The sequence below is a fragment of the Dipodomys merriami genome, unplaced genomic scaffold (genome assembly GCF_024711535.1).
Source record: "Dipodomys merriami isolate MVZ:Mamm:240054 unplaced genomic scaffold, mDipMer1.0.p SCAF_41, whole genome shotgun sequence".
Lineage (NCBI taxonomy): Eukaryota > Metazoa > Chordata > Mammalia > Rodentia > Heteromyidae > Dipodomys > Dipodomys merriami.
The window spans coordinates 3,927,271-3,941,559 of NW_027205715.1; the positions used below are offsets into that span (position 1 = coordinate 3,927,271).

Consider the following 14,289-nt stretch of genomic DNA (forward strand, 5'->3'; position numbering starts at 1 on the left):
AAACGTGCTCTCTATGTCGTTCAGTCTGTGGCCACGTCTTGGTCAATGGCCCCTTTCATACTGAAAACTCTCCATACATTTCTTTTAAAACCTTTTATTCAATAATATATACTTTTAAAATAATATGTAACTGCCCATCATGCCATACATTACCCCCTGTGGAGTCTGTGGTCAGCTAGTCAAGGTGGTTTTCTGGGAAACCAGGCAGCCACTGGACAGTCAGGGGCGTGAGGAGCAACAGTAACCAACAACCATCTGCATACCCTTCACATTTCCCATGCTTTCTGGGTCGGGAGGAAGCCAACAGGAAGCCAGAGGCATGTGAACCTTTTACATTCGGAAGTGAGGTTTGATATACGGTGGTGGGCTGCCCTTCAGCTGGTCTAGTTCGTGCTCACCAAGCCTGCCACCGTTTTGTGTCTGCTCACGGAACGTGATCTCTCTACACACGTTAAGACGTTTGATTTGGTTCTTGTTCTGCTTATGGAAAAGTGGGAGGAGCCGCAACAGACCTGGGGAGAGATGGGAGGAGGGGAAAGACGCCATTAATCGATCTGACCCAAAGCACAGGGTCTCTTGAAGAGGGCTGGGGACAGAATGCAAGCTTGGGACAGTGAGAACCTGCTGTGACCTCGGGCCTCACATATTACCCTCTTCCTGCGCTTCCCACACTCTGCAGCCTGACCCTCTGGAAGGAAAGCTCTAGACACAGTGTCCCACTGGCTCTCCCACACAGTTCCTGGGGTCTGGGACACTGGTGTGGAAGCCTGGAAGTCTTGTAATTCTGTACAAGCCAAGCTACAGGTCCAACTCTAGACCCCTCCATCTGACCCAATTTATCACGGATGTCTTGTGGCTAAGAACAAGATGACTTGGTTTTTACTTAGAAAAGGCCAAGTCTACTTAATTAAGAGCAAAAAAGTGAACTCAAGTATTTTCAACTCCTCTTGAAATAGCTCACTTCCAAGTCCAGCAGTGAGTGAGGAGAGGCCAGTGGCAGAATTCTAGAAGTATCTTCCAGGTATCACAGTAGAGGTAAAGTACTTTGTAGCTATGCACCAGTAGCTCATGCCTATAATCCTAGCTACCCAGGTAGCTTGAGATCTAAGGACTGCGGTTTGAAACCAGCCAGGGCAGGGAAAGGTCTATGACTCTTATCTCCAATTATTCGCCAAAAAGCCAGAAGTAGAGCAGTAGCTCAAGTGGTAGAGTGCTAGTCTTGAGCAGAAAAGCTCAGTCAGGAACGGTGCTCAGGCCAAGTTCAAGCCCCTGGAGCGGTGCATGCACGTATGCTTTGTATGTGCAAAGGTGTCATACTGCTCTTTGGTGAAAACCTTCTTTGGGTAAAGGCAAGGTCTGGCTACTTGGTTTTTGAAAAAGGATGTATGTGTGTATTAAATAACTATTTCTGCCTTTAAGCATCCCATCTAGCTCCCAAAGGTCCATGTCTAGAGAGATCAGTGAGAAAAAAAACAAACAACAAATGGAAGAAACATCCCACATCTGTCAAATACTAACACGTTCCTAAGTGTGCACTGCCAGGCACAGTGGTGGCGAGGGGTATCACAACCGAGACACAACCATGATTCCAACAATCCCATCAAACCTCTAGTCCCATTTCTGCCGAGTATTCACAGCAAGGTGCTGATGACCCACCACCCCAGTCTTGGCAGTTTGAAGTTGAGTCCTCCCTCCTCAGGAGGGCAGGGTACCATCAACACTTTTATTTAGGAAAATCAGATTTCATACAACGCTTGTGTCCCCTCTACGGGCAGCAGCACATGAGTCACACTCAGAAGTCACACTGGCACACACAGAAGTGACAACTGGTATGGGGCGGTCACTTAAAAAAGGATGGCCACGCAGACAGTGTGCTTAGCTGCAAACAGAAGGCTCCACGGTTCTTGAAGATTATCCAAGATTTCTATCCCAAACTCTTTAAAAAGTCACCATTTACAGCAAGAAGAGCCAGCAAGTGAAAAACTTGTTAATTTATTGATTCAAAGTTGGAAAAGTAAAAACAATCCCCAATACATGCAGTTCAGGGTTATCACATTTGTAGCACACTGTTGAGTCTTGACACAAAAGTACGTATCACCTGTATAAGGCCACAACATCGTGTCTCCAGCCTCCACAAAGCCTGCTCAGGTGTGTCTTCATTAAGACATCTCCACAGCTCAAAAGCCTGATGTCAGGACTAGTTCCCCTGCACCTCTCCACCACGCTGTCCCCATTCTTCAGTTCTCATTATGATTACTGACAAATAGGGAATTCTTCCATGCTCAGGACCATCGGAAGAATGGCGCTGAAAGGACTGCCTCATCAGTTCTCATTCACTCATTTACTTTCAGGAGGCTCTTTGCGCTGCCTGAAGGGTGTTCAAGCAGTCACACAGGTTTTTACACAAATCATCTAATCTGAACTGGCATTATGGAAACTGCTAACTGGGCTCTCTTAGACCTATTTTGATATAAAAAAAGATTTCCAATTGTGTCCCAAAGTAAGTCTTCTTCCATCTGCATCCACACAGTGCCTGGGAGAACCCAAGCACCTTCCCTGAGTAGCACCCACCACGTCTCCTGGCACAGCTCTCTGGGGCTCATGCGTACTACCTAAAAGCACCACTGGACCCAGACCAAGAATGTGTCCTCCTGGAACTTAGTGTCACCTAATTTCATCCATTTTTTCTTATTACCTGCCCCTCCCCTAGTCAAGCTCCCTTGAGCTCTTCTGTCTCCTCAGGGCAGTTAGTCTGAGCACCTTCAAGGGAACATACATGCCCTACTCGGTCTGATGAGCCCTGAGGTATTAGGGGACATCCAGGAACAGGCCTGGCTGAGGCTGCCCCTCAAGGGGCCTGGCTCTGTCACTTGTGGGAAAGAAGCCCCAGCAAAGCCTGCGCTGTATCAAGTGCTCAAGGGCTTCACCCAACCAGCCACATACCACAGGGATAGGTCAGGAACAGGGTCAACAGACAGGAATCGGAGAGAGTTAACTGCCACCAAGCTCCCAGCATGCCCATGAATGTCCTTTAGCACTTCACTAGCTCCTCTCAGGCAGGACAAACTTGGGAGGTCTACATTCCTCAACATAGGCTCTACCTGAGAGGTAACAGTGAACACTACCCTGTTCCCCACGTTTTTTGCTTTTCTTTAGGAAATAGGTCCTTGTCATAGGCACTTTTAACCTGTTACAAGGTAAGTGATGCAAATGAAAATCACTGAGATGAGTTTAAGAAAGAATATGCTACTGAAAAGGATATTGAGTGAGTAAATTTACTACAGTTTAGTCAAAATGTAAGAGTAGACTCTCACTCCCACACACACTCACACCCTTTAGGAACTCTCCAAAATGTCAAAGGAGCTGGCTCCACCAGCACACAAGGCAGATTTGAGGAGAGATGAGAGAAGGTCTGGGCTAGATTCACTTCAGCTTGGGAAGTTACGGCCTGGCATGAAGTCCAGATCCAGAAGGGAGTGAGCATTCCAAACTCAGGTATGCTCCAAGTCTAAGGCATGAAGAGAGGTCAAAGTACAGGTGCTGTGAAAGTAAATTATATGTTAAAAAAAAATAAAGAACACAGCTGAGTCAAGGCTGTGGCTATAATCCAAAGATAGCAGGTCAGAGTGTTTTCTCAGCACCTCCTAAAGCATGGCCAATGAGAGAGGGCGGAGCCACATCACCCAACTCTTCTGCTAGAGGGGTTTCAATGTCTCTGGGAGGTACAAAGGAAACAAGTAAGATTACCGCGCTACCAAGAACACCAGTGGCTCCTCTTGCCTGGTCCAGTCAGACAACTTGAAAACAGGAGAGAAAGGCAGGGGAGAGGCATGATGACAAGGAGATGGGGTGGGGAGCAGGAAAGACACAGTGGCACAGCTCCCTGATAACCAAGGTCCAGGCTGCCTTAAGGGCACACTGGCAAGTATATAGTTCAGAACACTGAGTTCTGCTGCCTGACATACTGCATAGAAGTTTAGCTGAGCTACTGTCTTATTTTTTATTTTTAGCCAGAAGAAATGTATATATCAATAAACACAATGTGCAATGCAAGTGGACAGTACTGGATAAGACCCTTAACTGAATATTTTCCTGGCTTTAAGATCTTATTTATTATTTTTATTTCATTTCATTTATTTATTGTTGATTATGGGGCTTGAAATCAGGCCTGGGCGCTGTCCCTGAGCTTTTTCACTCAAGGCTAGTGCTCCACCACTTTAAGCCACAGCTCTACTTCCGGTTTTCTCGTGGTTAAATGGAGATAAGAGTCTCATGGACTTTCCTGCCTGGGCTGATTTTGAACCATGATCCTCATATCTCAGCCTTCTAAGCAGCCAGGATTACAGGCATGAGCCACCAGCACACAGCAAGATCTTATATTTTTTAATCTGGAAACTCAACTCTGCAGTATAAAGAGTTTCATTTGCATTTTTAAATTCCCATAGACCAAACGACATAAATAGAATCTACAGTTAGAGATAGGACCTACTATCAACTCAATTTTATTGGAATATGGAATGTAAACAGATGTTTCAAACAAACAATCTAACCTCATATAAAAAGTATGGCATTTATTAAATAGTTAATAAAAGAAATTCTAAGTGTGACGTGGTAGCAGACACTCTAGTGTAGGCTTGTGAGATCCCCAGAGCTGAGGCATGGTGCTGCAGCCAGGGGAGGAGACTGCCAGCAAACCATGTCAGTGACAAGTCCCCAAATGAAATTTTAACAAACAGACTCTATTGCTCTCTGCTAATGCAAAGGGTCAGGAGTGGACTTAAGCCTAGGTCTGCACATGCTCCAGGAGCTGCCCTTCCTTCCCGCACCCCCTGGCCTTGCCACATGCCAACGGATCTGCTTGTGAGCAACAAAGATTCATCGTTGCCATCACATTCACTGATCACATATCAGAGCTTAAACATGCGTATTACCCTGATTACAGCCAGAATCTATTTGTTTTGGGGGGGGAAAAAAGAGGTGGAAAAACTTACTATTTTTTAGTAAGTCTTTCCTAAATAAATCCTAATAGGATAAATTTTTGCTCCTTGACTTGCCTGAAAATGGACTTTCCAGTTTTAGCTATGGTTATGAAAAAAAAAGGTCACTGTTTCAGAGAAGTGTGTTAAAACAGGTGCACATATGGTGATGCACTGGGAAATGGTGAGGCTTTCCTTACAAGGCTGTGAACAAAAAAAAAAAAAAGGAAAAAGAAGAGCAACAAGATTCTATGGTTAGGCAAATCAACAAAGGTACAATGAGCTCATAGTTATGCACGTAGCTCGGAACTTCTTGAGAGACTGGAAGTGATGTCTCCTGACGTCAGCAGACTTGGTGAAAGGGTCTGTGGCTTGAATGAATACACAATAGGAAAACTGCAAGGATGAGGTACACTTCCTGAAGAGCTCATGTCATAAAAAATACATAAACATGAATTTGTAAAAGTTTAAAAAAAATACTGTCATTGTTTTAATATCTTTTTTGTAAATGAGGCTAGCGTGTCAGTATAGACTACTGACCTTTTCTAAACTTGAGCCTGAATTCTCATGAAAGGAAACCAGACCACAATGGAATAGATAGGAAGTCAGATATTCAGAGCTTGTTGACCAAACAGGTAACTCAACATTGGTGTCCTGTTAAGCACAGGCTAAGCGCACAACAAGTCCGAGCGTCTCAGCTCCCATGCATTCCAGATCCTCAACTACGTGCATCCTCACTGCCCCCGCAGCTCCCTGTACTTGGAGTTTCTTTCGTTCTGACAGTTTTAGGTTTTACTCTTCTTTGCCTTTAGAAGGAATGATTAGAATTTCATTTCATCACACTGTAGTTTCCTTCAAGTTTGTGTTTGTTTGGTTGGTTTTATTGGCAAGCATCAATGCTGCATTACCCGTCGCTCTCCAGGCTTCATCGCGCTGCTGTAAGCCCACTGGATAGCACAGCGTTCTCTGAACCAGGCTGGGACTGTTCTTTCACCACTGGATCTGCAAGAAAGCAGGAAGGAGCAGTCAGGGCTGCAATGTAGCACATAATGGAATGAACCTGCCCCATCTGCAGGGAAATAGACACCCAGACTCAAGGGCAAGCCAGCACTAGAAGACAGAAGAGGGAGAGAGAAACCATAGAATTCAAGCCAGGCATGGTGACTCATGCTGTAATCTCTCATTGAACCAGGAGGATCAGTAGTGTCAGGTTGGCCTAGGATACATAGTGAGAACTTGTTTCATAAAACCAAACAAAAAAAACAAATAACAAAAACCACCAAGAGAAACAATAGACATGAACAAGGCACTGAAAAAGGAATGCTATCTCCCAATATCCCCCTCCGGGGACTGAACCCAGGGCCTCCTCACCCATGTTGCGCAAAATATTCCACAGAGTGATGCCCTCAGCCTTTAAAATTTTTTTTTTTTTGTGATAGGACCTAGCTAATTGTTCAACTGACCTGGTCTTCATGATTCTCTGGCCTTAGCCCGCAGACAAGTTGAGACTACAGGTATGCAGCACCATACCCAGCTAAAGAAACTATTCATGCATATAGCTATTTCCTCAGCATACAGGCTCCATTGCTGTCAGGTACAGAAACCTCATTTCCTACAGTTCCAAATTCCTGCTAACTTTATGTACTATTTTCCTTTAGTACCAACACATCGAATCCTTTTTTTTGGTCAGTCGTGGGGCTTCAACTCTGGGCCTGGGCGCTGTCCCTCAGCTCTTCAGCTCAAGGATAGCACCCTACCACTTGAGCCACAGCACCACTTCCAGTTTTCTGGTGGTTTACTGGAGGTAAGAGTCTCATAGACTTTCCCTCCTTGGCTGGCTTTGAACCGTGATCCTCAGATCTCAGCCTCCTGAGTAGCTAGGATTTCAGGTGTGAGCTACCAGTGCCCAGTGAATCCTTGATTGTTTAAAAGCATGAACAATGGTAAGCACTTCAAGGAAAGTGAACAAAAGAAGGTAGAGAAGTCTTATCAATCTCAAGCAACCCAAGTTTAGCTATGGTTGTGAACAGAAGGGTCTTGTTTTAGAAAGGCAGCACTGGGGACTGAACTCACTAGATAGGTAAGTGATCTTTTTGCTTTTTTTTAGTTTGTTTCTCAGATAAGGTCTAACTTTGTCTAAGCTGGTTTCAAACTCTGATCCTCCTATCCCAACTCCCACTCCTGAATAACTTAATTTTTTAATTTATTTTTGGTGGTAGGTTAAACTCAGGGCCTTAGTATAGTATCATTTAAGTTATACCTCCAGCCATTTTGTGGATTTTGTGTTTTTGTTTTTTAATTAATTTAATTGTTATTATTGAGGTTGTGCTGGATATTTCTGATAGGATCTTATTTCCTGTCTTGGTGCTTGCTTGGACTGAGATCCACCTATTTTAGGCTTATAGTCATTGCAGGGATGACAGCTATAACTCTGTACCTAGCTCCCTTCATTGAGACTGAGATTCTACTGCCTGAGCTGGCCTTGAACTGTTAAATCACTAATGCTTCTCCAGCCACCTCCCTGAGTTCAATCCCCAGTGCTGCTTATCTGAAACCTGGTTCACAACCAGAACTAAATTTGTTGCTTAAATTTGATAGGCTTTTTTTGTTCACTTTCTCTGAAATGCCTACATTGCTCATGTTTTACAGAAACTAAGGATTAAGTATGACTGGGAGCAAGTCATCTTTCTCTTTTTTAGCCAGTCCTAGGGCTTGAACTCTGGGCCTAGGCTCTGTCCCTGAGCTTTTTTTCTCTACCACTTGAGTCACAGTGTTACTTCTAGTTTTATCTGAGTAGTTTATTGGAGATGAGTCTCATGGCCTTTCCTGCCTGGGCTGGGCTTTGAACTGTGAGCCTCAGATCTCATCTCCAGAGCAGTTAGGATTATAGGCATAAGCCATTGGTGCCTGGCTCTAAGTCATCTTTCAGAGCCAACAACAAAAGGAAAAGTGCACTTGAAAAGTTCACTGATGGCAGTAACTGTGCCCACACAGCATCACAAGCACGCACACAGGCTGTGGTGGGGAGGGGGTGAAGTCAGCAGTACAGTGGGATTTGGGGGTCACCTGTGTTCCTTTCCTCAGTTCCCTTGTGTCCACTTGCTACCTTCTTTAGAAACACATGATGCTTAACTTTCAGTCAACTATTTGTTTTTGAGAGGAAAAGTAATCTTAGATAAGGTTTCCATAAACATGTACACACCTGAAAGCAAACCTTAGATACTCTTGGTCTATCAGCTCAGGGTGACAGAAGTAGGCAAAGAGCTGGGCCTCAAAAATGCAGTGACCAGTGAATAAACAATGTTCAGGATCACCTCAGTGATCAAGAATGAATGAAATTTGAGGACATAGATATTCTAAGGAAGATCCAGTCCACATACTCAGAGTTCTTTTGACTAGCTTCAAAGATAAAAGGTGAAGGATTTCTTTCTTTTTTTTTTTTTAAATTTTAATAAACGGCATTCCTGAAAATAGGCCGTGCAGACTCACAGAAGTAGGGGTGCTCCATGGCCTCTTTGGCAGTCAGTCTCTGTTGATGGTCGTATCGCAGGAGTTTGTCCAGAAGATCTAGGGCCTCAGGGCTGACAAGGTGTCTGTTTTCACTATGGATAAAGTTTTCCCAGCGTTTTCGTGAATGTCTGAAAAGAAAGGTGAAACTTTATTATTCTGAGCATAAATTCAGTAAGAATTCTCCTGTATTCGGGTTAAAGCCAAAAACACCTTAAAATACTGCACTGATTTTATCAACTTGACAAATATCATTTTAAAAAATTTGTTGGTCAGGGGCTGGGAAGGTGGCTCAGTGGTAGTGCGCTTGCCTTGAATGCATGAGGCCCTGGGTTCAATTCCTCAGCACCACATAAGGAGAAAAGGCCGGAGTGGCGCTGTGGCTCAAGTGGTAGAGTGCTAGCCTTGAGCTGAAGATATGAGAGATAGCATTCAGGCCCAGAGTTCAGGCCCCATGACCAACTTCCCCCACATCCCCCCACAAAAAATTGTTGGTCAGTTATAGGGCTTGAACTCAGGGCCTGGCCACTATCCCTGAGCTTTTCTGTTCAAGGCTAGTGTTCTACCACTAGAGTAGAACACTTGAGTCACAGCTCCACTTGTAGTTTTCTGGTGGTTAATTGGAGATAAAAGTCTCATGGACTTTCCTGTTTGGGCTGGCTTCAAATTGCAAACCTCAGCTCTCAGCTTCCTTAGTAGCTAGGATTACAGGCATGAGCCACCAACACTTGGCTTATAAATCTCATTCTTAGTGGTACACACTTTAAGAGGTAGGCATTTCTACTTCTCCATCCTATTCCCCACCCCTAGTCATATTACTATGGGATAAAAAAGTGCTATGTGATTAGATGAAGCAGAATTAGTTACAACATTCAGAATTTGTATAACCTTTCTAGATTATTTTTCATGCTTTCTGATAATCCTCAGTGAGGTCTGATGGTCACTGAATAATTTTGTTACCAACAGATATATGTAGAAGGCCAGCCTTAGAAACATGGTTTCAAAACACAATGTTTTAAAACTGTCAATTAGCTGAGGGCATGGCTCAAGTGGTAGAATATCTGACTGGCAAGCACAGAGCTTTGAGTTCAAATCCTAGTATTGCCAATACATTACTCAACTAAGCTAGATACTGGTGAACTTGAGATCTCCAGCTTGCTAGGCTTGCCTGGTTGGTACTCTAGCACTTAAGCCATGCCTCCATTTCAGCTTCCTGATGGGTTAGCTGGATACGGAATCTCGTGGACTTTTCTGTCATAACTAGATTCAAACTGCCATTCTTTTAAGTCTCAGCCTCCTCAATAGCTAGGATTACAGTTGTGAACCACTGGCACCTAGATAAACATTTATTATTATTATTTTTTTGTCAGCTGTAGGGCTTGAACTTAGGGCCTACGTGCTGGTCCTGAGCTCTTTTTATTCAAGGCTAGCACTCTAACATTTTGAGCCAAGGCGTCACTTTTGGTTTTCTGGTGATTCATTGGGGTGAGTTTCACAGACTTTACTGCTCAGGCTGGCTTTGAACCCCAATTCTCCACTCTCAGCCTCCTGAGTAGCTAGGATTATAGGTGTGAGTCACCAGCATCTGGTAAACATTTATTGATTGATTGATTGATTGCAAGTCCTGGGACTTGAACTCAGCCTGGGCACTGTCCCTGAGCTTCTTTTGCTCAAGGCTAGCACTATACCACTGGAGCCACAGTGCCACTTCTGTTTTTTTTTCATGTTTATGTGGTTCTGAAGAATTGAACCCAGGGCTTTATGAGTGCTAGGCAAGCACTCTACCACTAAGCCACATTCCCAACCCTCAAATATTATTTTATACCTATTACTTTATAGAAACCCATTATGGAAAGTAAGAAATTAATATATATATATTTTTTCTGTCAGTCATGGGGCTTGAACTCTGGGCCTGGGTGCTGTCCCTCAGCTCTTCAGCTCAAGGCTAGTGCTTTACCACTTGAGCCACAGTGCCACTTCCAGTTTTCTGGTGGTTAATTGGAGATAAGAGTCTCACAGGGACTTTTCTGCCCTGGTTGGCTCTGAACTGCGATTCTCAGATCTCAGCCTCCTAAGTAGCTAGGATTATAGGCGTGAGCCACAGGCGCCCGGCTTAGAAATCAGTATTTTTTAATCCAAAGAACCACCATATGGGAAGATCAAGTGATTTGAATGGTAACTCCTTTATACAACTAAATATATTTAAAAAAAAAAAAAGAATTATAATTTTCCAAAGATTTGCCTTTAGACTAAGCACAGGCTTTACCCAGAAAGCTTTTAGTCTGTAACATTTTAGGACTGTTTTTTTTTCCCTTCTGATTTTTTCTATTCTTTTCTTATCGATTGATGGACAGGATCTTAGCCTAGCTTGGCATCAAGCTTGTGATTCTCCTGCCTCAGTCTCTTAAGTGTTGGGATTTACAGGTTTGTGCATATACTTCTGGCCTGTTTTCCATCTTAAAAAAATAAACAGTTTATCTTATAGAGAAGTAAAATAATTATAAGACACAACTAATGTCCAAATAAGCTAAAGAAAATACATGAAAACCAAGACAACTACTTTAGTTTCAAGAAAGAGGAAAGAAAGTGATTTTGGCTAACCTTCCCACTTCTGAAATGGGTAAGGCAAGCCCTCTCTCTCTCTTTTCTTACTTACTGTCCCAGGATATCATTGAAGTGTGGATCTAGGTCTATGTGATACTTCTTCAGATACCCATACAACTCGTCTGTTCCCAGAACCTTGGCAATGCGAACAAGCTGAAACACAAAACAAACTGCCCAAATTACTGAGCACAGAACTCCCTGTGAGTCTGTGAGGATGCTGGACCTGGAAATCAGAAGCTACCACATCACTCAGTCTCCAGGGACAAGGTAGAGTTCTGAGCCTAGGACGGGCAAAGAGACTCAAAGACATGAGTTAAGAATTTCCAAACTGCCTTTAAAGAGCAATAATCCAGACAATAATCCAGAATTAACAATTATGGGGATGTCACCAATTAAAGGCCAGGGTCTAGTTTTACTAGAAGTGCCTGACTTCTTTAGAGATTCACTTTGAATTTTGGCATAGACAATACTGTCTTTGCATATCTTTGATAACACTGTAAGAATTCTTTTTGAGCTAGGATCTTGCTATGTAACCCAAGCTGCCCTTGAACTTGAATCCTTCTGTCTCAGCCTAGTGAGTACTGATATTTTCAGGTGTTCATTACCATGTCTGGCTAAACTTCTTTAAAGTAAAGCTTATGTGCAGACACTGAATTAGATTAAGTGGCTTATGGAGAATAATTCCTATCTAAGGATGCTATTTTTCTTAGCATCCATCCCCATAACAAGTAAAAGCCAGATGGTATTTGCTTACCTGGTCATAGTTGTCCTGTCCATGGAAGAAGGGTTCCTTTCGAAAGATCATGCTTGCTAACATACAGCCTAAACTCCACATGTCCAGGCTATAATCATACATCTGAGGAAGATAAGGGTTAATCAGTCAAGGTGTCAGGAACCTATTTTACTGACCTGAGGTTCTGGTCTTCATTTGACTTCTGCAGATATTTCAGAATTTAAAAAAAAAAAACAAAACTATTCTTTCTTCCTAGAACAAGCAGCTGAAAAAACTCACAATTAAAATTTTGGGGTAGATAAATGACCGGGTTTTGAATGTATCCAAATAGACTAAACAACAAACCAGGAATAGCCCTAAGGAGGTATAAAAATAACTAGTAAGTTTACCTGATAATCCACAAGGAGCTCTGGTCCTTTGAAGTACCTTGAGGCTACACGAACATTGTACTCCTGAGCAGGATGATAGAACTCCGCCAAGCCCCAATCTATCAGCCGCAGCTAATATGACAAAGTAAGATATGTGAAAAGAGTGTTTCTTGATGTCTGTACCAAGACAAGGCCATGCAAGGTTGCTAATTTACAGATATTTGGCCACACAAAAAAATACAAGTAGGTGCACCGATTTTAAAAAATGATTTTTAGCAATTGCAAAAGAGGTCATTTCTGGAACAGAGTACCCAGAATACCTTTTAAAAAAACAAATGATTCTGGTTTGTCACTCTGTTTAGGTCAACAGAGCTCTACCTTCCTACTTGCATACTGCCTACACATTCATTCTTCTCTCATTCACAGGTCTCATTACAGGCTCCTAGCATAACTGCAGGCACTGGGATGTGCGCCCACTCCACTCCACGGCTGAAGTATTGCTCTGGTTTGTCATTAATCTAATACTATCTGCCCCATTTACTCACCAATTAAGACAACCAGAGTTGGATATCAAAATTAGGAGGGACTCATGTACGTTTAAGGCCAGGCAGATTGGTCTGAGGATCATTAATTAACAAGTGTGAAGCAGTATACTTTCTTTCTTAGGCCCTCTGGAAAGGTGAGACCAAAATAAAACAAGTGACTACAATTAGGTTCATCTATCTATTTTCTTGGTTAGAACCAACACTGCAGATTGGAGAATGGTTTGCAGCTGCCTAGCTGTAATGGTACCTTTTTCTGTTGGTGATCTATCATGACATTGTGAGGTTTCACGTCCCTGTGCATGATTCCCTTGCTGTGGCAGTAATCCAGAGCCTATTAGGTAAGAAAGCACAGAAAAGTAAACAAACTCTCTATCACCCCTATAAGCACATTTTTCTTTTTTTCCACTTTCTTTCTTCCTTTTTTCTTTTAAAGATGAGGTATTCCTATGCAGTTTGGCCTGGCCTAAAACTTTTGATCTTCCTGCCTCATCTCCCCAGTACTGAGATTACAGATGTACACCACATCCCGCATAAGCACATTTATTATTTGTTTGCTACACCTTGGCTTGCATATACACACAGTCTTCCAGGGGCAGTTTACTGCCTATAAAGAAAGAGAAAACTGCTTTGGAAGATGCTCTGTGCTCTCTGTGCACATTCTGGCTGGTGGCTGGTAAAAAAAAAAAGGGGGCATCAGAGGGTTATGTTGAAGATTTCTTTAGAATGAAGTAGTAATAAACCAGATTCTGCCACCTCAGTGGAGGTATCTTTCATAGTGGTTCAAAGGACATTCCAGATCTATGTGGATATAAAGAACAACTTTCACACATATCCTTCAACCTGGCTAGTCTTTCATGTAAATGACCCATGTGGGTTTTACAGATTTAAGAAGCATTATTTCCTATGCCAGTGTGTCCTTAAAAACTGTCATATTATTATTACTGAGTGAGAATTATTTCCTAGAAGACAATCAATATATAGGTAAATGCCAATAGGTTTTTGTAAGAGCTGTACCAATATTACTATCACCCCCCAAAATTTCCCTTGAGCTTATTTGTCGTCAATCCCTATTCCAACCACTGACTGGCTCCCAGTTGCTATAGATCTGCCTTTTCTGGACAGTCATAAATGATCATATACAGGGATAGAACTTTGTTTGCCTTCTTTTAGCAGCATCCTTGGCCTTTACTCACTACATGCCCCTAAGCACTCTTCCAATTAAACCACCACCAAATGGTTCTAGATGGCCCCTGAAGGAGCAGACTTGACCTTGTTGGGAAACCCAGTCTTCACACTGGAGGAAATACATAAGCCTAGCAATGAGCCTTAGGTCAGCATTCCAATAATGTGCTCCCTTAGTCTGTTTCAAATTGTGTTTGTTTTCTCTAGACATAAAAAAATACACAAAATGGGATACTGTTTAATTCTAGAGCAAGAATGGGCCTACTAAACCATGGTGGCAGAGAAGATTATACTCTCCAGGAAGGATTACTGTGAGAAAAGCACATAAGGAAAATCTGTCCAGCAGAACTTACTACAGTCATGGAAATAGTTTG

The 14,289-nt window shown here is 42.8% G+C and overlaps 1 protein-coding gene across 1 annotated transcript in view; it reads right to left on the minus strand.

The window, feature by feature from the left end:
• Positions 1–78: 78 nt before the first annotated feature.
• The window catches only part of Csnk2a2 (casein kinase 2 alpha 2), a 42,666-nt gene continuing 28,455 nt past the window's right edge, over positions 79–14,289 (minus strand). The window contains exons 6-12 of the mRNA XM_069992419.1: positions 12,981–13,064; positions 12,210–12,320; positions 11,842–11,943; positions 11,140–11,240; positions 8,466–8,614; positions 5,885–5,978; positions 79–512 (exon numbers count right to left, since the gene is read on the minus strand). Coding sequence (XP_069848520.1) covers positions 5,902–5,978; positions 8,466–8,614; positions 11,140–11,240; positions 11,842–11,943; positions 12,210–12,320; positions 12,981–13,064 — 624 coding nt within the window. The 3' untranslated portion in view covers positions 79–512; positions 5,885–5,901. The remainder of the gene's footprint in view (positions 513–5,884; positions 5,979–8,465; positions 8,615–11,139; positions 11,241–11,841; positions 11,944–12,209; positions 12,321–12,980; positions 13,065–14,289) is intronic.